At 34.9% G+C, this 23,548-nt stretch overlaps 1 protein-coding gene across 1 annotated transcript in view; it reads left to right on the top strand.

The window, feature by feature from the left end:
• Nucleotides 1-4,404: 4,404 nt before the first annotated feature.
• Nucleotides 4,405-23,548, top strand: part of LOC129257323 (A disintegrin and metalloproteinase with thrombospondin motifs 20-like) — a 49,457-nt gene continuing 30,313 nt past the window's right edge. Inside the window, exons 1-3 of the mRNA XM_054895622.2 lie at nucleotides 4,405-4,506; nucleotides 16,771-16,917; nucleotides 21,611-21,749. Of these exons, the coding sequence (XP_054751597.2) occupies nucleotides 4,484-4,506; nucleotides 16,771-16,917; nucleotides 21,611-21,749 (309 nt within the window). The 5' untranslated portion in view covers nucleotides 4,405-4,483. The remainder of the gene's footprint in view (nucleotides 4,507-16,770; nucleotides 16,918-21,610; nucleotides 21,750-23,548) is intronic.

Below are 23,548 nucleotides of genomic sequence, written 5' to 3'. Positions count from 1 at the left end.
ATCCTTAATCGATAATCATCTTCGCTTAAACTCATGCTTCTCACATTTTTTTATTCTTTTAAAGGGGAAGTTGCCCCTGATATAGAGTTGGTTTTGATAAAAGCAGAAAATTACAAATTAGTCCATGAAGTTGTTAAAATTCATTAAAGAATAATTTTGTATATTTTAGATTTGTGAAATCACATCAGAACAGCTCAACTTATGTAACATAAAAGCGTCATATTCCCAGATAATTGTGAATTATTTTGTATTCTATCATCAGACACCTTATTTCATAGTGCTTCGATGAGAAATATTATTAAGTCATAAACCCTTAAAATGAAATTTATTGCATTTATTATAGGGAAAACAAGTCTTATTTGACATAAAAACTTTTACAACTTTTAAAATCAATTGCTCTGATATTCTGTGGAGCCTAATAGCCAAAGAATAAACTTCTTCCTGAATGTAAAGAATTAAGTTTCATCTCCTTTATAAAGAATTTGTTTGCATTTCTGAATATAGTTAAGCATTCCTAAAAATTGCAATCAAAGAAATATGAATGTAAACTCAATGATTATATAGGCATGTACATATGGTCATTTTCAAACATGTTCACAAAGTCATAAGTTTAATCCATACAGCAAAGTAGAATCCAGGAACATATATGAGCAGGATGATATCATGGATATAGAGTTTTATACCCTGTTCATAAACCCAATAAAACCCAATTATGCGGCTAATAGCAGCATAATTTGGTCGTAAAATTAGAGGAGGACAAGAGTTATCCGCATTATTCTGATGCTGCTATTATCTGCATAATAGCGGCATCGGGACAAGATTTTGAGTTTATGAACGTATTTCCAAATAATGCGGATAATTGCCATGGTGCGGTCACAAGGTCACCCTTTTCCAACACAACCGCATCGGAGGGGGCGTGTCCAGTTGTCATGATGATTATCCGTCTATTTCAGGACGGGCGCTCGTAAAAATAATGCGGATAATTTTCGGAGTTTGTGAACGCAATTTTTATTGAATTATCCGCATTACTCTTAGGCGGCTAATTGGAGGATAGGTTTTATTGGGTTTATGAAAGGGGTATAAGATAATTGAAAGTTCATGATATTCCAGAAAATGGATTATAACAGAGCCTTTTAATATACCAACCCTTACTGGCAAAGCCTCAAAACATCTTAAAGCATGTTAATACCCTCATAAATGTGTTACTTTTGTCCTAAAAGGTTTATTTTAGATTACCAGGGTTGGTCTTTAACAATTCCTAGGAGAATTATCTTGTCTCTCATGTCAGCACTTGTACTCCAAATACATATCCCATGGGATGGGTGAATTCAAATCATATGAAGTTCATCTCAAATGTTTCAGGAGATCCGATTTGCTGATGACTCAGATCTAAACCTGACAGCAGAAAGAAAAGATAGGTTTTACTCTCTATAATGACAGAATAAATTAAGAAATTGGAATAGAGACAGGGGGAACCTGATATACTTGCATTGTATGCAAGACAGCAATGAAAAATTGTAACAAAGTAGAATTATTTCATATGAATTCACTTGCAACTCGATACATTGTAATTTCACCCTGTGAATTTGAAATCTTTAGGGACATGAAAACTACAGTCCTGTCCCTTAGCAGAAGCTTTTACAAACTTCTTGAGAGTTAACTTTGTTTCACAAGTTTCAATCTTCCATGCTGCCATATAAATTTTATGCTAATTTTCACCCATATCATCCTGTTTACATGGAAAGTTAAAAAGCAACTATTGTTGAATCTGATGAATTTTAAAATTGTCAAAATAACCCAAGGATTATGTTTTCTTTTAAAGGCCACTAATAATTGAACACTTTTACAGTGTAACATAAATGCTTGAAGTTTAAAAAAAGATCAGCAAGTGATTCTATTTTTTTCATGATTATGGCTCAGAATGTTTAGATACTTCCAATTATTTATCAGACACACAATCAAGATCAAGAAGTATTCATTCATCCTTCTCATTCTTACAATATCCTTTTTTATATCCTTCAACTTGCTCTCTTTCTAATCTCCAGCTGGCAGCAATCATGTAAAACGTTTCCCCTGAAAATATCATATTAATAGCATCTGGAAATGAAAAAGTTTTGTCTATGACTGATCGATCACAGTGTGATGCTGTCAGTGATGATTGGTAAAGACAGGAAAGCTATCATTCACATCATCAAGATGGATGCTTAGAAATCAATTTACCAAGAGGAAATGTTTTTTGGTGACTGATTCTCCTTATCTCATCTCTGTCTTTATGACTTATTCCTGCAAAGGCTCCCCCAAGAGCAATCTTGTAAAATTTATTTAGCTTCTTTTTTCCAGCTTTTTTTATTAGAAAGAAATGCCTACCTTTGTGCTCCACTAACCTAGTTTTTTGTTGTTGGTTGGTTCCCCCCTTCATGACACTATGTTCTATTTTTCTTTTATGTTGGTTGTAACAACATGATCCTCTGTCCATCCCTGTCTGGCAACAAGGCCTACATTCAGACTGTTACCCGAGGGGAGGAATTCCCTGTGCCTTAGAAAATACTCTTAATAGAAAACTCTTTCCCCTCCCAACACTCTTCACAATTCATGGATTTGCTCACAAAATTTGGAGGAGAGAGTGCAACATGGAGTGCAAATTAATGGGACACAGCTGTTTTTATTTAATGTAAAGTGAATGAAATTCTTGGGGTGGGATGGGGGGGGGGGTTGCCATTGCCATCTGCTACAGTGCTGTATGAATCCTTTCTATGCAATTAGCAAATTTGCTAGCAAAAATTGGCATGAACTAGGGGGTTAAAAAGACAAGACTAGTTGCTGTTCGCTTGAACAATAGTCTGAACAAGGAGTATTTTCCTCTCTTGTTGCTTCCTTCCTTCCCATTGATAGATCAGATACCTTGCAGTGTATTACCCTTTGATTGCTTCATCAGGATTAGTACACCCTCCCTAGAGGGGGCTATACAGGGCATTCTAGTCTCATCAACAATTAGCCGACATGATGAAGACATGATGATGATTAACTTAGCATGATCTTCTGAGGATTGCTAGAGAACCATCAAAGTGGATGAATAGAAGTTACTATTGGTAATGGGGTTTGACTTATTGGAGGAAGTGATGGAAGAAATTGGATGGGGGAGTGGGAGGGGGAGGGGGGCTTGAATATGTAAAAAGACAACCTTGTTTATTGGACTTGTTGTTAGACATGACTTATCCATGACAGAATACTGATTTCCACCCTGAGGATATGTTCTTCTCATATTCCTTGACTCTAGAGTGTACTTGATTCATATGACTTTGATGCATGGTGGTTTAGAGGGGCTTCCTGATTCATGTTTTCATCCACATTCTTGGACTACCGCTGAAACGGAAAGAATAGGGGATGCATTTATCAGGAACTATAAATGTATTGTTCTGAATGCTAAATCGCTATGGGGATGCAAGATTAAGGCATTAATCCTTTAAAAGGCGAATATTTTGGCTAGTCACCAGCAAAGGATAGAGTAGATCTGAGTTGAAAACAAATTTCAATTATAGTATGATATTGGAAAAATGGAGATATCATAAAATCTTGATAAAAGCTGTTATTGATGGTCTATGAATTATGATGTCATCTTTTGAATCCTTGGTAGTTGTATATTGTATGATTGTGTGATAAAAAAAACTTTTTATTATGGGAAACCCAACAATCTACCCCATTGGATGATCTATTTTGCTTTATTTGACATTGATTGATGGTGACTTTAATTTCTTTTTTTTTAACATGGATGTGAAATATTTAATGCCTGCATGAATAGTGGTAGAATATAATGAAGAAGACAACTTTTTTACTAGGTGCTTTAAATACAAGGGAGTGGTTGAACCCAATAACCCATAGAATTTTGAGATTTGTTTTCCTTCAAATATAAATGAGAATGTGAAATGACAAGATCTCAATCTTGACTGAGAAACTGATCATTTCATAATTTGTTGGTTAGAATTCTGAAAGAAAATCATCCTGGGGTAATTTTGATGCCCTTGATGTTACCTCCATAAATCAATGTACCAGTCATGCATCATTGTCATATCCTTACATTTCAATGGATGACACTCTGTGATATTGAAAATCTGATTTTCTTTTGGTAATATAAACCTTGTAACAGAAAAAAAATTGAGAAAGATGACATTTTAATTTGTAAGGTTGATGATTGAAATGTATGAGTTGTGTTTTTTTTTAAAGCTTGATAATGTAAATTCATAATAATGATGTTCTCACAAGCAAAATACTATTGCATTTTTGATAATTAAAAATTTCAATCCATCAGTAAAGATTGAGGTTGGAAATCAGGATACACAACTATATGAAAAATGAATTATTTGGAATTATTGACATTGTTTGTTTGTTCATTTTTTTGACAGGTCTTGCTGAACTTGGGACTGTGTGTGACCCTCTTAGGAGCTGCTCAATTGTAGAAGACAATGGTTTAAGTGCTGCTTTCACTATGGCTCATGAACTTGGGCATGTGTAAGTACTCACCCCATACCCCCCTTATTTAATCAGTTCTCTTTTGATATACTTATTAGGCATGCTACCAATATAGGTTCGCATGTAAATACTTTGCTTGATGCATCCCGCCCCCATCCTTTGAGGAAAAAAACATGTTTTAGAAATCCTTGATATTCCATTATATTGGCAGATTTTCAGGAAGTTTATTAGATATCATTCACATGCAATATGTTAGCATGTACATTAATAGAGAATTGATTAGGTTGCAATTTTCAGAGGAATATTTTGATAATTATGCTTAAAATGAATGCATTTGTGAAAGTTTGGTTTTAGTTGACTTGAGAGGACATTAGATTTGGATTTGCATACCACAAATCAAATCAATGATTGTTTTCATCTTTGTGGAGGAATTCAGAAAGTCAAACTGTCAAAATAACTCTTTTTGACCATGATGGATCTTGATGCATTTTTTTACAACTCTTTAAAATCCCAACTGTGATATTTGCTCATATTTCAAGTTTGATCTCATAACCTGCCTTTGTGTTTGATGTTTGAAATATTGACCTTTTGTTAAAAGTCCCATACTTGACAAATCTGGCAGTCTTATTCCCCTGACCCAATATTAATACCAACCTATTTATCATAATCACTTTGGTGGCAGTGAGTTGGCTTGTGCAAATCAAGACAAATTTCTTTTTAGAAAGAAAGTATGTATCTTTTAAGTCAGCAAGGAGGAAGGTAACTGCTTTCATGTACTTTTTAAAAGACTTTTGTCTGTGCCTTCATTGCTGTAGCTAGGTTCCAATGACCTATTGATCATGGATTTGCAGGGGGATCATCAAGTTTAGTTCTCCGCAATCCCTTTCCATCATTGAACTGACCCATATGGACCCTTTCGTTGCCTGTCTCGCTTCCAAATCTGCTCGGGGAGAAGTTTCGGTTTTGCCGGCTGCTGTGACCGTCTCGGACCACCTCTGACCATTGAGTGGACATGAAGGGAAGCTCCAATATTTAGGCCAACAATTCCCTGTGCTTTTGGTGACTGGCACATGAAGTATAGTTCAGTGTTTTTGTATTCTCCCAGTCCCATCTGTATTCTATTCATGCTGGCTATTGAGAGGAGATTTCTTAGTTCCTAGAGGAGAGGAGTTGGGGTGGGTGACCTACAAAAGATGAATTTATCAGGGCTGACAGTATCTAGCTGGTGAAGAATATAGACAATTCTTTGATGACAGAAACAAAAGGGTAAAATGGCATTAAGATAAATGTGATTCAATCATCGTCTCTGAGAACTAGACCATTGTTGGTGAGTGTTAGATGAGCCATCTCACAGAAAGGATGGTCATTCCCATTGGTTTGATAATCAGCGTAGTAGTAGTAGGAGTAGTAATAACAACATCAGCAGCAGATATTTTAAATAAATCTCATTCTTCTGCTCCAACATGCTTTATAGTGATTAATTACCAATAGCTTTCTGTTATTTTCTCTTAAAAATTTAAGCTTTCAAATATCAATTTTAGCAGCAAATATCCTTTTAAATATACTTGCTTATGAAGGTCATACTTAATGTTGAAATCCTCACACTTTTTAAATTTGGTGATAAAACTAATCACTTGATTTTCAGTGAGAGGTAAGCAATTAGTCTGTATTCTTGTCCTATAACTGTGGGTTGTGATATTGCATTGAAATCAGTTTTAAAAAATAGAAGGATATTGCTCATGATATTTCACTATCTGTCCCATCTGCTGAAAGTATTGCAATAATTGGATGACACAACACTGCTCCTGCAAGAATGAGTCCAGTCTTAATTATTAGGGTAAGTTAGAGTTAAAGGGTTGTTTAAGATAGCAGAAAGTGTCAGAAATATCCATTGCCTCTCAGCTTAATGCTAATCTTTTGTTTGAAACAGTATGAAAATAAGCTATTGCTTGTAGGAAAATATGTTGCTTGCCTTAAAAGGGTACTAGTCAGGTTGGTGTGAAAAAAAAGAAGGCATGTCGCAGCTTTTGATTTGCACATGCTAGAAGCCCTCTTCTGTTTATAGTTATAATTGGTGATGATTTGATGACAAATGATATAAGCAAGTACTTCTAATTATGTGCAGTTGTACGGTATAAGCTTTTGATTAAACCTATTCTTGAAGCAGGAACTTGCAAGCTTTTGCTATTTATATTTATTAATTCATCCCAGAGTTGTGGTTAAGGTTAATGTGAGGATTAAGATTAACGTTAAGGGCTAATTTGGGGGTTAAGATTAAAATTTAGTTTAATGAGCAAATGGAGAGTTACTCCATCAGAGCAGTTTCGATAGAGCAAACTTCGTGCAATTCTCATTTGTAATGCTGGATTGGGAGGTACAGAAAAGATGTAAGAATGAAGAGATTAAATATGATTTTCTGCCCATTCCTACTACTATTGTGAAATAAAGTGCAGGATAAGCTTACTTGAGAGCCAGCTATATTATTACCCTGAAACTAGTTGTTTATCACGCAATTAAAAGGACAAAGTTCCAGCCAAACAAATGTCAGTTACTCAATTGTTGGTTATGAAGGTCTACAACAGGTAGTGTACTAATAATAGAAAACCACAGACAGGAAGTTATGTCATTCTGATAAACCAAGTCCATAGTTACCATGTACACAAGTGGTCAAGTTTGAGGAGGCAGCCATCTTGAATCCAGTCTGTATGCAACCTCTGAGTGACCATCGCAGAATTCTTATTTGTCGACTGTAGTCTGCTAGTTTAGAGTCTAGACCTTCTTTATGGGTAGTTTCTTTATATTCAAATGACAACAGAGGTGTGTCTATAAAAGTTTCTAGGATTTATATAACTTAACATTTTATCTTTTATGGGGAGGGTGGTCATATGGTGCAGGTAATGTTGGGGCAAAATATGTGAAGTAAGATTACACTTAGGGGAAAATATTAATAAAAAAGCCATTGATAGCTTATTTTTTGCTCAACCAAAGAGGGCACCAGCATTAGAAGATAGAAGAAGCTTGATCTCATGTCCTAGCTGTATGTGATGTTTCAGGGGGCACAGTTTCTGAAATGTATCGTCACTCTGTTGATCAAGTGAACAGTTGCACAGTCCATGGACTTGTGCCTTGCAGCTCAATTGCACTTTCCCCTGTCTGGGATAGAATCATTATAGTGGTAATGTACTTCTTTGAATCAGGAAATGAATAAAATATAAGCACATACACATATGTTGTGGTAATGCAGAAGGACATTATATACCCTTGGTTGACTTCTGTTGTGAACTTGTGACAATACAAATAAAATTTGTTTGGTTTTCTATTTCTGTAGGGCCTATTTATTAGAATTTGAAGAAATGTTTTTAAATATTTGAAGGAGACAAACATTTTCATTGGAAGTAGTTACTGCTACGATTCTGGCAGTCTTTGGCAATTAGGGAGGGCTAAATCAGTATATCTCAAATACTGATTTGAGATATACTGATTTTCAAATACATTTCAAATACACCGTAGGGCAGGATTATGAGTAGCCAATGACACACATTACATTTCAATGAATCCCTAATCATGACCGAACTCTTATATGGGCATTGTAGATGCATCCAGGAGGGTGTATCGAAGCGCAATTAGGGGAATTTAGATAGTAATTTGTCGGATGCTATTACCCGCAGTCCAAACATACTGAGAGCATTACATTACATCAGTGCCCATTATTTCTGATGGAACATCTATCTTGCCTTGCATCCCAACCCAACCTCTGCTCAGGTGATAACAGAGTCCTCTTTTATCTGGCCCAGACCTCCAAGTAGTTCAGTACCCCAGGATATTTTTGCTCATAATGTGAGTCAACATGGCAATGGGTTGCAAGGATCTGGATGAACATGAAGGAGAGAGTAAGATGGGGTTTAGGTTTACAATCCTACCCTGATCCAAAGTTTTCTTTCCGTTAAGAGTAGCCGAGATGGATAAGGACGCTTTTAAATGCTCAAGATTGTCCAGTAGAGAGAAAGGAAGGCTGGGCAGCCATTTTGAAGTAGGAATCGGGGAGAATACTACACATGGAAGACCTCCTGTCTAATGGTCTATTGAAATTGATGCATTCCGAATTTCCCCTTGTACGCTTAAAAGAGTTGCTAGATAAGTGCTACTGGAATTTAAATTATGTAACAATGATTTTAAATCTATGAAGCATGACAATTTTGCAGGCAGGAGAACATTCTGAGTCATTTAATAAAGGAACATAAAATGAAAATATAAAAAACAAAGAAAATAGGAAACAAAATAATGAACGAAAGAGTAGGGGATAAGTATTAAAGATTGATCATCCTATTAAAATTCGAAATTATTGTTCCAAAGTCAAATGAATTGACCTAGGATTTCCTAAGTTCTGACTTAGTCGCTTTACTGATACTGATAGCAATATGTATTTAGGTTAAGGTTTTCTACTAAAAAGGTTCTTTGTGGCATGTCATTATATATAAGAAAATATCACAATGTTCAATCTATGATCAGTGAGAATAGGATGAAAACACAGTAATAGCAAAGATTTGAGGGATATCCATCACTCTAACAGAAGTGAGAATATTTTGTATAATTAGGAGTGTTACAGTAAACAATGTGGATTACTTTATGGTGATATTCTATTTATAAAGAAGAAAAAACAGATAAACAAATTAGATTTGGAATAGATGCCAAGAGGCTATGTCCGGAAAGGGAAAGTTGGTTATTCGATCGCAGTTCTATCATTCATGTTTCCATTACAACTGTTGACTTACATCATTACTTAGATGGTCACTGATGAATCACAAGGAGATTATTTCATAGTAAAAAAACTTCTTTGGGAATACCCCAGACATTTTAGCTCGGACTGCCCAGACAAAGGTAATGTCAGTTATTCGCTCGCTGACTGACATTTTTAATGAATGTTTGAAGGTCAATTTTTGGCCAGACAGGAACGAGACATGTTAATCAGCACATTGAATATTTTTATCATGTTTAATGTGTGTAAATGAATAACCTAGATGTAAAACCCCAGAGACTGTGTATTTTGAGCTAATGTTACAGTTTTATGAAAATTTGATTTGTAGCCAATATAGAAGGGGCTGGTTTGTGAATTCATTCTTGCTATTTATATACCCTGGCAGTGAGATTCCAGCCTTTTCAGGATCTCATAGGATTAGGATAATTTTAGTTGAAATTATAAATTTGGTCTCCTTTGTAATGCAGTACAAGTCTGGGAGGCCAATTTAAGTCCGAACCTACAATCCTAACTTGATTGATATCAGGAAAGTAAGAACATAGAGCCTATATTTTGCTCTTAATATCATTATTTTTCTCTCTACAAAATCAGGTCTTGAAGGCTACTCATGATGATGTAATACAGTTAAGTTCAAAATCTTCACATTTTATTCTTGGTTTCAAGTTAAGTTTTAAAGGGGCATTTAGTATGAATTGGACATCAGAGGTAGAAAGTGAATATCTACTAGTGTAAGTCCATGCTCCAACTAAGACCTTGCTGTGTGTTAGGGTGTAGAGGGTGTCAAATTGTCCATCTTGCCAAAATAACTTGAGGAAGATGGGAGCTCGCTCGTCCCTCGATAGTCTGCCCTCAAACCATGCAGGAAATTGTAGGTTACCGTGGGGGCTTCATTCCACTATTGTCAGCAATAACAGGAAGGAATTCCAAAAAGAGATGTCCTCATAAGAACGCCATTCAGATGGAAGCAAGGGGACCGCATCACCCATTTCACCTGTATGACCCCCGTTAAACATCAAGCTGACATCTAATCTGATTTTAAACTACCGGTATTCTCCCTGGGATCAAAGAATAGCTACTCCTCGGATTGAGAGGGGGTATTTTTGTTTACAGAGAATGTTAGCAATTCATAGCTTTTATCTTGATTAAAATCTGTATTTCTCGTCTGCTTGTAGGTATAGCCTAGCCTAAAATTGAGAGCATTGACCTGGCATGTGTGCTCATTCATATTTTTGAGCTGTCTTCAGCTAGCTCTCCATATCTAGCTGTCTGTTTTAAATTAGTGTTATTTTTTCCAATCTGATCAATGATAACAACCTATATTCATTTTAAAATTCCAAAATGTTGCTATATTTTATTACATGCTTCACAAATTACAATTAAAATGAAAAAATATTATTTTCGTTAATAGTTTTATATAAAGATTCAGAAAAATCCTGAAAATATTCTGAATTGAGGTGATTGAAATGACTGCAGTCAAGATTTACATCTTATTTCGCCTAATAATTTGATAAGAAGCTATATTTACATTATGATATGAAAAGAATAACAATTCATACATCATTCAGTTCTTTAGGGAAGATAGTAATATTGGGTGAATCAGCAATAGAAGAAATGACCCTTATGAAGGCTAATCGTGTGTACGTGATAAACACAAGTCTGTCTGGTCGTGTTTTATTGCTGAAGATCCAGGACAAAGACCTTTGACCTCTCAAACATTGAACCTGAACATGGAGGACAAGGCAGCCATAGTCCCCTTGGAGACACATCACTCTCCCCAGGGCATGATGGGACACATCTTTCTCCTCCCAGCCTTTTGGTTCACTGTGACCCCATTTGACCTGAGCTATCTCCTGTGTGTCTGTGAGCAGATGACCTTCCTCTTGGGAGGATATACAAACAATAGTGACTGGACAGTGGCCACTTGTTGGTCAGGGTCACTGTCAATGGCATTGATTAGTCTTTGCATCACAGACTTTTTATCTGGTCAGATGATAGTCCTTTCCAATCTGTTTTGCCAGCCAAAATCTGCATGTGATTGTGAAAGCTGTTTTGATTGCCAAAATATTTAAGCCAGGCAAAAAGGTGGATAAGGGTATGTGATAGCTCACTTGGTCTCACCATGGCCCTACTAGGTCCATGGTCTCAAAATCCAGTTTCTAGGTTCAATGCCTAGTCTGTGTGCTAACTCACTTTGAGAGGGTATTCATCCTCATTACCAGGTCCCTCTAAGATGAACTTGCATTGTTAATTACAAACTTTCATGCCTTTTAGCAGCAGGAGCTGCATTAAACAGCCAAGACATAATAATAATAATAATATTCTTAAATTCATGGTCTCATGAGATTTCAAAACTATTTCAAAGCTATTAGGCAGCCCAAATTTCATGACTGAGAAGATTTTGGTCAACTTGAATCTTTGCTGTTGGAAAGACAAGAAAAATAAAAACATTACTGCTCAATATATATATATATATATATATATATAATGACATTCACACTACTACCATAAAAAATCCATGAATCAAAAAATCAATTAAAATTACTACATGTAAGATAGAATTATGAAATAATACTAGAGTATTATTCACATCATTGACCCTTAACCTGAGGTTTTGACAGGCTTTAACCAAGGATCCTCCATTTTCAGGGTCTTTTGAGATTATTTAGAAAAGAGTCTGAACCCGAGAATTTGGTCACTCTGCAGAATCACTGGACATGCTGCGGTCACTTCTCATCAATGGACAATATGACATCATTGTATAGCTGTTGAGTATTTGCCAACCAACTGTTATAATATGGTTGCCTTTGGTTGTTTGAGGTTTTTTACCAATCCATTATCAAGTGTGTAATCTGGTGTTAATCAGGCTTCAAACAAATTTTGGACTCAAAGATGTCATCAGTCATTTTACTTGAATGAATTCTGTTGTGCATTTCCTTTTTTCTCTCTTTCGTTTTGATAAGACTTGTGAAGGTTTTTCTGATATTTATCAGCAGTTATCAACTCAGCTGGGATGAAGTTGTCTTCATAAGATGAGGAAAGGTTAATTTAAAGATGAGATTTTTTGTATTTACCCTGATGTCCCTAGAACTATTGTGCCATTTTTATTTTTATTTCCTGATGAAAGATTTTATCAGTTCTATTCAATTCCGTTTCCTGCAATATAAAATGTAATAACAATTTTCTCTTATGTTACAGGTTAAAATGTGTCCTCCTTTCCATAAGTTTTTTTTTCTTCATATTTCCACATGTACTTGACAAATCTATTAAAAATGACAATTTTACATCCTTTGAAAATATTGTATACTTATTGAGTCCAAGAAGTGATTACAAAAAAAACATGCATGCTAATAGAATCTAGTATGACTATGATAGGAGGATATCTCAAGTTTGTTGTCCTGAAACTAACTCTGTAATGATAAAATCCTGAAAATGTGGCTCCAATTTTGAGAGTGTAAGTGATTTCAATTATCACTTCGCCATCCTAGTTTCAGAACCCTTCGGCATGGTATTATCTAATACAATATCTTCATCATATAATATGTCCTTGTGTGTATGTGATAGGAGTTATGAGAAGACAATTTTAAAGTAAAGGTATTCATCATAAATACATTGATATCTTATTGTACCTAAGGTAATTGTTGATGACTAGTTTATGGAGATTGTATGAATTAGTCATGGAGGGTGTTTAACAAAGAGTTAAGCGCAATCTGAAAATCACATTTAAATTCCAAGTTGCGTGCAGTGAACACAATACCACATTTGCAGATCATGCTTGAGGAATGCATGCTAGCATGTATGTATAACTTTATTATAAGTAATAAGTATCTCACACGTGCATTGGCGTTTATGCAATCTATAAAGTGATACTTTACTCCTTGTGAAAAACCCTATGGTAGTTTGTAAACTGTGTTGGGAAGGTATGAATTGGGAAAGAATGAGAAACTTAATAAAACGTTCCATAATGAAAATATCCTGTAATATTATAAATCTGATACTTAAAATAGAACCAAAATTTATGAAATTACTCTTTGTTGTTTCATTCCCCTGACATTTGGCTCAAGCTAGATAGAAAAACATACAAAAAGCATCTTCACCATTTACAGTGTAAATTACAAATATCCTGGTATTTATCAACTGGATAAACTTTCATGTGTCAATTTGTTTCAATGAAATACAATTGTAGGCCCTATAGGACTTCTGTTGGAGGATATAGTACAGAAGGCTTTAAAAAAAAACTTTTTGTTTTCTTCAAAGTTTTAAGAATTTTCCTCTCAGTTTCCTAAAGAAATGAAAGCATTTTAAATGTCATTATTTTGTTTGAATGTGATAGTCGAAAACATTTCATGGGGATTTATATTTGTTTCTTTAAAAGAAGTTGCTCACTAAGGGATTTTCCACCAATATTTTGCTTTTGCTCTGATTTCTTTTGCTCAATGTATGAAGGTGCTTTCTTATTTAGAGCATGAAGTTTTCACATATGGAAAACTTTTACCAAAAAACCTTGAATCAGTTTTAAAGATGAGCCCCTCTTGATGTAATATTGATATATTGGTTATTATATGATCATAAAAAGGAATTTGTGAGGGAGGGAAGTTGCAATAAACCTTGAAGCTTTTTTTCTTTGAGTAAGATGAGTAGCCTATGATGTGATGAACGAGAAGGCTTTGTGGAGGAATTTACAGAAAAACACTGAATTTCCTCTTTAAAGATGGCCCGATTTTCATCCTAATATGATGACACAAGACTGGAGCTTTCATCCATATTTCATTTAAATTGACAATTTTTTCCATGGCCATATTTTAGGGTCAAGAAGGGTAGGTCTGGAGACTCCATTTTTGGGATGGTATGGTTACCATGGCAACAGTTGAGTCTCTTTGTTTTTGTTAAATATTTGTTGTCAAAATAGGCATTTTTGTTTTGAAATAGGGAGTATCACCCTCTTGCTCAATGTTGTATTAACCTCATGAATTGGGTCAAGATAAGTCTGACAATCAGGCAAAGATTTTCTATTGTCCACCTGTTTTATTATAGGTTTCTGATGACCATTGACTAAAGATCTAACATACTGAATAGGGTTGGTTTTTCATTGAAAACTCCACATGAAACAAAGCATTCCTGAGAGGGGGAAAATTTGAAAGAATAAATGAAACATGGCCTTAGTGAAAGACAATGAACCAGAAATGGTAGTCAACATATGGTATTTCTCATAAAGAATGAAATTAATTAATGAAGAAAATCAATGGTGACTTTACATTTGTGACATTGAAATCTTGGGAAAGATAGTCCAATGTGATTAAAACAAAATATGGTCTGGCTTTAGAACATGTTCTATTGTTCTACCATATTTACTGTTGGTAGTTTCTTAAGGAATTCAATGTTTGTCACCGATTTGAGCCAAAATGTTGGATTATTAAAATTAATACACAAATGATCCAAAGGACAACCTTGGCCATTGAATGTACCAACCTGGCATCCTCCCTACAACAAAGGCACCAAATAATACTGCTAGAATAAACAAGTGATCAGTGAATAAAATAAAACCACAGTTAATTGATATTATAGCAAATTATAGAATGAATATTCATTTAGGGAGTTCAAAAGTGTAGAGAAGGTATAATGCAAGTGATATCTTTAACAAAGTCCATCCTCTCCAGAGCATGTGGTGAATTGGTTAAATAGAAAGCAATTTGGTTTCTATCACTGTAGGTCAAGTACATACTATGCCTGATTTCAACCATGTTCACAGTGGTCCATTAATGGACCATGGCCTCATAAATTTCATGCTCTTTTGAACTTGTTTGCGTCAGTTTGGTTTCCTAGTTGACATTGAGATGTAACACCGTTTTGGTTTAGCAAGCCCCCCTAAGTTTTACGATGTGACAAATTGACTTTCAACTTGGTTGGCAGTTTTGATTTCATCCTCTTGTTTGACGGGTTAGCACTGCTGAGCTAGGCTCATTTTTTTAACGATTGTTACTTGAAAGTGAGAGTTGTGTTACAAATTGATAGTATTAGAACTCATGAATTATGTGTATTATCTTTAAAAATGACATTAGTATTTTCATTGAAACTTTACTTAAAGGTCAAGTCCATCTCAGAAAAATGTTGATTTGAGTCAATAGAGGAAAATCAGACAAGCATAATGCTAAAAATTTCATCAAAATTGGATATAAAATAAGAAAACTGACATTTTAAAATTTCGCTTATTTTTCACAAAATAGTTGTATGCACAATTTAGTCACATGCAAATGAGAGAATCGATGATGTCCCTCACTCACTATTTCTTTTGTTTTTTGTTGTTTGAGTTATACAATATTTCAATTTTTACATATTTGACAATATAGGACCAACTTGACTGAACCATAAAATGTTAAACAATGGTAATTCTACATGTTCAGGGAGAAATGAAACTTTGTTTCACAGGACAATGGGGAGAAAATTAGAATATTTCATATGATAAAATACAAAAGAAATAGTGATGTCATCAGTTCTCTCATTTGCATGTGCATATAACTGTTTTTTGTTAATTAAGCAAAATTTAAAAATGTCATTATTTTACATCCAATTCTGATGAAACTTTCATTGTTATTTTTGTTGGATTTTTCTCTTTTTATTCAAATCAACTTGCTGTTGGGGTGGACTTGTCCTTTAAAATATTAATTAAAATCTTCATATTTTCAAATTTGTTTACTTTTAAAGGGAGTTTATCACTGAAAATATACTAACATAAACTTTGTACTTTGGGTTTATAAATTTGTTATGACACTTTTCAGATTTTTAGAAGAAAACTAATTTTATCGTTTTACACCAATTTGAATTCTTCTCTGTTTTCAACCAGGCAATTTGATTTATTGTTTTGATACTGAATTATTCAAAATGATAGTGGGTTCACCTTTTCTTTGTCCAAAGAGATGACCTACATCACAGAAAATATCAAGAAATTCATTTTTCAGTCAATGTTATTTGTACAGAAGGCAATATGTTTAATATGAAAGGTGAATGATCACATTTTATGTTTATTTTGGAAAATGGACATGATCATTAACATTACTCTTTTCAATGCACTGATTGAAAATTTATAGTATTTCTTGCACTCTCCTTTAACTCTGACTCAGTCCAAGTGGGAGATCTCTACCGATAATACAAATAGAAACAAGTTATGTTGATGGAAAGGATTTCATACTGAGGATGGAAGAGGAGTTACTCTATCAATCCCAGGATATTTTCTTTGGAGGTTGTTCCTGCAAAGATGTTTGTCAATTTTCTGATTTGTTGAAAAAAGTTCTTGGAACAGCATCTACATTGAGTCATGAAGTAAAATGATTAAAATGTACCTATGGATAACCATAGAGACAATATTTATTACATAAAGGTTAAATGGTGCAATTCGATATGTATTTTGAATTCTACAATTTGAAAAAAAGAGAATTTCTAGCACAGTGAAAGGAACAATTACGAGCATGGTATGCCATTTCGATACATTAATATTCAAATTAAATAATAAACTATTTTTTTTCTTCCTTTTTTCATCTAACTTTGCATTCTAGATTCAATATGCTTCATGACAGTAACTACAAATGTCAGAATGACATTGTTGCAGGTAAATATGCTGTAATGGCTCCAACACTAAACTACGACTCTAGCCCATGGAAATGGTCCAAGTGCAGCAGAAACCAACTTACAGAATTCTTAGAGTAAGTATTTACGGAAATGAATATTCTATACAACTCAGAACTCATTAGACACATATTTAAAATATCTTCTCTTATCTTCTCACTCTCCTCATCTTTACTTTTTTTCCCTTTCCACCTCCTCCTCCCCTTTCCCCATCCTCCCATTTACCCTCCTCATCATTTCCCCCTCCTTTCATCCTCCTCTCCCCTTCTCCTCATGTTTAATGTCCCTCTTTTCCCATCCATATTTTGATCTACTTACCTTCTACCTCTGTTTTCTGCTTCTCCCTCTATTTTCTCTCTTCATTTTTCTTCCCTTCTCCACTCTTTTCACTCTCTTCCATTTCCTTTTTCCCTGCTCTCATGCTCCACCCATGTTTACCTCCTCTTGATTATCCCATTTTGCTGGTCTTCAACCTATCTTATTAATCTTTACTTCCTATACTTCCTTTATCATCCTATCCCTCACTTCCCTCTTCATTTCTTTGTTTCCCCTTCCGCATACTTGTCCTATTCTACATCTTAATGACTTTACGTCTACTTTAGATCTTCATGACTAATTGAAAACGACTGTCCTTTTCTCTCATCTCATTACCAGTGGAATGTGTTTTTCTTAATGACTACTGCTTTGAAATATTAGACTATACATTTTTGAAAAATTGTTCTACCAAAACTTGTATGATTTCTCCAGTCTGACCATGTGTATGGGGATAGCTTTCGGCCCTAAATATATACAAATATATTGGCCTTTTCCTTTTGACATGGGGATATTGAATTTATTTAGAAATATCATAATTCAGAATTTTATTGAGACATTGCTCAATGTGCCAAGAGCTGTAAATGGATAATGCTGTGTCGGCAGCCTGATGAAGTTTGAACTCTAGTTCACATTTGGGAGATATTTCTTTCCTTGGACAAGATAAGACCCTCTGTTGCCCTTTTATACCGAATTCTGACAATGTAAAAATGGGTGAATGAACAGTCTTTGAAGCAATTCATACTACCTACTAAAGCATGGAAAATGTGTTTGGTTTTTGTTGCATGCTACAAAAGATGTAATGAGGTTAAAGATGATTAGGAGGAGGATATTATGTTCCCTATTCTTCAGGCTTCCTTTTGATTCTTTTCTTTGGGCTCAAAGCCAATATCAACATTTGTTGTCCTGGGTTTTCAACAGCAGCCACTTTATGGCTGATTTGCTAAATAACCTGATGAAGAATTCAGTTTTCACCTGCTCGTTGAGTCATTTGTTTTGCCGCAAAAGGAAAACGATGGAATGAATGAATAGACATAAAAATGATGACTGGCTGACCGAAATCCTGTATGTTTGTATTCATTGCATTTTATCACATAAATGCACTTTGAATAACCTTTCCTGTACTTTTCAAATTTTTCATTTCATAGATCCCTAAAAAGTTTGAACAATTCTCATCCAAATGATTGGCTTGTCACAAGCACTTGGTCATGGATGACCCAGTATGGATGTAACTTTTAAGGAAATGAGTAGGATATGAAATCCATTGTCACTGGGCCCCTGGAGGAGGGATATGAAATGTAATAATTCCTTATTTTATTCATCTCTGATTTTCAATCAAGTTTTTGTGTGGCTCGGTGACAATTGCGTGTTGATATTGGGTGATACTGTTGATGGGCTATATCCCTGGGGCCTGCCTCCCGTAGGGGTTTTCAATTGGGGGATCAAGCAGGAAAATGATAATACACTGCCCAACGAAAGACGCTACAAGCTCATATCACTCACAGATACAATTGCGGCTTAGGGATTCACTCATCAGCCTTTGTCCCGTAAATTGATTCCAAAGTACTCCGTATTTGACAAATCTTGAAGAGGAATTTCTCCACGTTATTCAAGGCATTTTCATATTTATTTTTGTCACTCTTTTTGAAATATGAGAAATTTGATGTGGGATCATGTTACACAATATCTACCATTATAAGGGCAATTTATGTTGTCATAAACACAGTGCTTGGAGTTGTAAGCCATCTACAAAGCGCTATCTTTATCAATGACCCAATTTCCACAGTGGAATTTTTATATGACCATGACTCTTTGCTCTCTAGAATCTATCAAAGACATCCCGAAATTTCTGCACGGATCTTGTTTGACGGGCTGTTCACTGATGTCTTACAATATGAACTTTTCAAAGCATTGCTTCACACTCAACCCCTCCCTCCATTCATCATATTCATATGACATCTCTTGTTGAACTTCAGAAAATTGAGCTAGGTCTACATAACACAAAGCTTTGTAATCAATCACAAACTGGCAATGGCCAATGAAGGTCATAGTAGAATTCTCAAATTGTTCAACACACCCACTATCACCCAATCAGGATCACTATTTAAAACTTCCAATTGATTTCAAATCTTTGTTTTACCGGGCCCTATTCTATTTTGGCTGTATGATTAAACTCTTGCAACTGGAGATCAAAATCTTGTTCTGAAATCCTAGAATATATTGCAATTTGTTTGGTACTCTTTTGAACCAATTGGTCTGTTTTGTCCTGTAACTTGTTATCTCCGGAAGATCTATCCATGAAAAAAGGGTTCCAATTTTGAATCTACAATGAGAATGAGTGACGTGTATTAAGAGGTTGAATATCTTTCCATGATTTGATACTGTGGTGATTCTCTTGTCATAAATGGAAATGAACATTTTTAATGAATGAAAATAGATTTTAAAGGAAGGATGTGTCATAAATGAGACAGTAAAGTTATGGGACTGGATCATGGAGTGCCAGAATCCTGCAACTCAGAACTCAGAATCTAGAAGTAAAAGTGTACAAGTAACGTCTTTCCAATGTAAAAAAAAACATTTTGCATAAAAAATATGTTAGCAATAAGAATGTTAATCCATGCCATTGCTATTGATAAGTTTAACTAATGATAAGTATAATTGAGGGAAGTTACGAGGCTTTTTCGCATTCCATTCCATCGTAAGGCATTATCCTTTAAGATCAGTTTTATTAAGCACCAACAGGACTTGCTTGAAAATAACCCCTATTAATAAGTATCAGCAAATTTACCAGCAAGCAAGTGATCAAACATGCATATTTGACATGAATCGATAAATGACTGAATAATTAAGTAATGAATAAATAAGTTGTAAAATTCATTTTGGTATTTATTCCCCACTTAATTTTCACAATTTTTAAGATATTTGTGTGTAGATTGTTTTAATGTATTAAATCGATTTGAAAAAAGTGTTTTCCTGAATAGATGCTAATGATTAGAGAACTTTCGGTTTCTCTGCCATTTACACCTCATTTTTGCATTTTTCTATATAAAACTAAGAAATTCAAAACAAGCAAGTTTCTGGGTGGTAGGTCAATTGAAATAATGAGATAAACCATGCCATGGTGTGAAAGATGTAATTTCATTGGATTTATGTGAAACCTACATGTGAAGTTTATAAACTGTGCTGTCAACTAAACTTTTCAGCACATTTTGTCAAAAGATGGCATTTGAGACAATGATTCAGAAATGTATGGTAGAGGAGAAACTGAATACCACATTGGTGTCTTAATCTGCACAAAGAAAAGCTTTTATTCCGAACATGGAGAATACATACATTTTATCATATTGCCAATCATTTGCTGGATACAGTTTGATAATACTTAATCAAATTTAAAAGTATATTTAAGACCCAGACATGTAAGCAGCTAGAATAAGCCTACTATACTTTGCTTTGCAGTTTACAGTTCATGTGCATTGAAATGTTACATACTTTTATTCAACCTGATTAAGTCGTCTCGGAGAGATTAAAGGAAATCTTTTTCATGACAGTTGTGTGGGAGAATATTATGACTGCTCAGGGATGTATTATTGTGCGCTTACATCTGACATGTATTAAACTTGGATTGTTTTTTGAGCAATTGTCGTCTGTGCATTAGAATTGATTTCTCCTGAGGACATTCCAATAGAGGAATAAAGACCTCTGTCTTTCCAGGTCTGATTAGTTTTGAAGTGTTTTGATGGCCAGTGTCGGCAGACAATGACGGAAGGAGTTAGTGCTTGACGCAACTCATTTGGAGAATAATTTTGTTTCTATTGTGATGGATAAAATATGATTGGGATGAGTTAGTGGATTCTTGAATGCGTGATGGATTGATGGTGATTACAAGTGATAGGTTACAGTATAGGTGGGCTGGAGTTGAGAGTACATAATTTGAAGATTGTTTCAGAGCTGAAATTAGATTTTGCTGACTGCTCTAGTTTCACATCATCTAGGTTATATGGTTGAAAGTCCTGTATTTGCAGGCAGGGAATATGATACATTTGGGCTTATATGCATCAGTCTAGTATGAAATTTCTGCTATTATCAGAGAATATACTCATGTTTTGTGAATTATTAATTGTATTAAATATTATTATTCTGGCTAAGTTCCAAGAAAAAAAAAGAAGCATCAAATGTGACTGTTAAATTGAATCAGTAGATGTAAATGTTTCATTTTATTACGATTTGAATAGTTAAGATCCAAATTTAGGATTTTTATTTATAACATGAAACTATGGACCACAAATTCTCTAATTCCCCTTGGCTTAAAATATGGACCACGGATTCAGAATACAATGGGTTAGTGAGGTATGGAAAGAATGTATTGTGGGGCTCAAGTTAATGTAGGGAAGGCTACATGTCATCTGAATGTTTTTCACCACTATTTCTTTATCAATCCATTTCTTTTCAAATCTGCAGTCTTGGCTATGGTGAATGCTTATTGGACAAACCAACAGGACCCCGCCCACTGCCTGTTAGATTACCTGGAGAGGCGTTCAATATAACCCTGCAATGTGAACTGGTCTTTGGCTCAGGATCAACTCTGTGCACCTATATGGTGAGTATTGAAAGCACAGGATGCGAGATACCTCAATTGTACCAAGACGTCTTCAACAAAAACGTTTTAATAGCATTAACAATAAGATATATGATTACTCAAATACGTACCAGGATAAACAACAGTTTACATTTTTCATATGTAATTCTTAGGAATTTTGGATGGCTTTGTTTTGTACAAATTGTTTATGGATTTAAATCTATAATAAATTTCCTTTGAGCCAATCATAGTGCATAATTTCAGTATCTTTTAACAGATGCCTTGAAACTTGCTCTTACTAACAAGCTGTATGCAACATGGCACAGCGGCTGTTTTAGTTCTCCCTGATGAACTGTGCAGTGTGAGCTGAGCTCCCAGGCATGAAGCCTAGTATCCAAGAGATTTATGACATAGTCAATTCCGTCTTGATCTCAATATGCAAAGAAAGACATTAATATGTTGGGCATAACCAAAACAAATAGTCACAGTGAGTGGTAGATGTGCAGGTAGTTAAATGGTTAAAGGGAAAGTTTGCCTTTGGTTATGAAACAATTTGACAAGAAATGGAAAACATTTTGACCTTCTTTAAGGCCCGGTCCCACGGCACTTATGGATGCGAAGAGGATGTAAAACGGGAAAAAAATCTGTTGGAAAACACTATGCATCCGTTGCGTACTCATTGCATACGTGCTTCATATGTTCTATCCATCGAGCATCCGTCCACTATGATTTCATCTGTGCAAAAAGTTTTGAGCTGCACAATGAACAGATGAACTTTCCGCCGTGCACAATGTTAATCCGCAACATATACTAGCAACAAATGTTCCATGTCCATTATCATCTGTTAAACGTCCGCTGTATCCTCTCTGCATACTCTTGGCATCCTCGCAACTCACATCCACTACAGCTGACCAACGAAAATAGAAAGGATGTAAGCATATGCATCTCGTAAAAAAAGTATTCAAAACCCTCAGTAACCCCTTCGGAGCTGTCATCCACTTCCATCAGTTTTTATCCGTTAGGTTTCAGATAAACATCCATGTGTCCATTATGAATGCATTTTATATCCATCAGCCTTTAATTAGTGCTCGTAGCCTATTTCGCTTTCAAAAACTAAGAACATAAATTTGATAGTGAAAATCATGATTATCATAATGGTTGGCAACTTAAATTGTTTTATCATTGAAACATATTTGTTTGGGGTGTTGAGGAATAGAGTTATGCTGGTGAAGGCTTATTTTCTTGGAATAATAATGAGTTAATGTAGCAATTCAAAGAAGTTGGTAACTGTTAATGAAGTGTCCATGGGCATGATTAATATTTTAAGTACATGGTACATGACTATTGTAAGCAAAAGGGGACTGAAGATTTTTCTTGTGACTCCATGACAGAATGCTGAAAATTCTTTCTTTTCTTTCAGAAGCTCTCTCTTTAAATTGTTGAACTATGCATGTCATACAGCCTGCATGTCGTAAAACATATGCATTAAAAAGTCATGTGCATCACCCCAGCAGTGTTTGCCCAATTACTGAATGTCAAAACTATCAATTTGCACCCAAGTGCAATCCGATGACTGAAAGTTTACATAATACTGAGGGGGTTGAGGCAAAGGTTAGCAAAAGTTGCCCTTGATTTGTTGGAAACATTGTCTCGCCAGGGAGTGGATGATTAATGGACGTCATTTCTCAAATGTAATAATGGGATAGTTCATCAGTCAAGTGTGCCTTCAACTATCCTGGGACTTTTTAAAAAAAGGGCCTTGATCTGAAGGAAAGGGATGGTAAATGTAGGACTGTGTGCAATGGAATTGGGATGAAGAG

Source organism: Lytechinus pictus, chromosome 3, assembly GCF_037042905.1.
Source record: "Lytechinus pictus isolate F3 Inbred chromosome 3, Lp3.0, whole genome shotgun sequence".
NCBI classification, from domain to species: Eukaryota; Metazoa; Echinodermata; class Echinoidea; order Temnopleuroida; family Toxopneustidae; genus Lytechinus; species Lytechinus pictus.
This window is presented reverse-complemented; position numbering and strand designations above follow the sequence as displayed.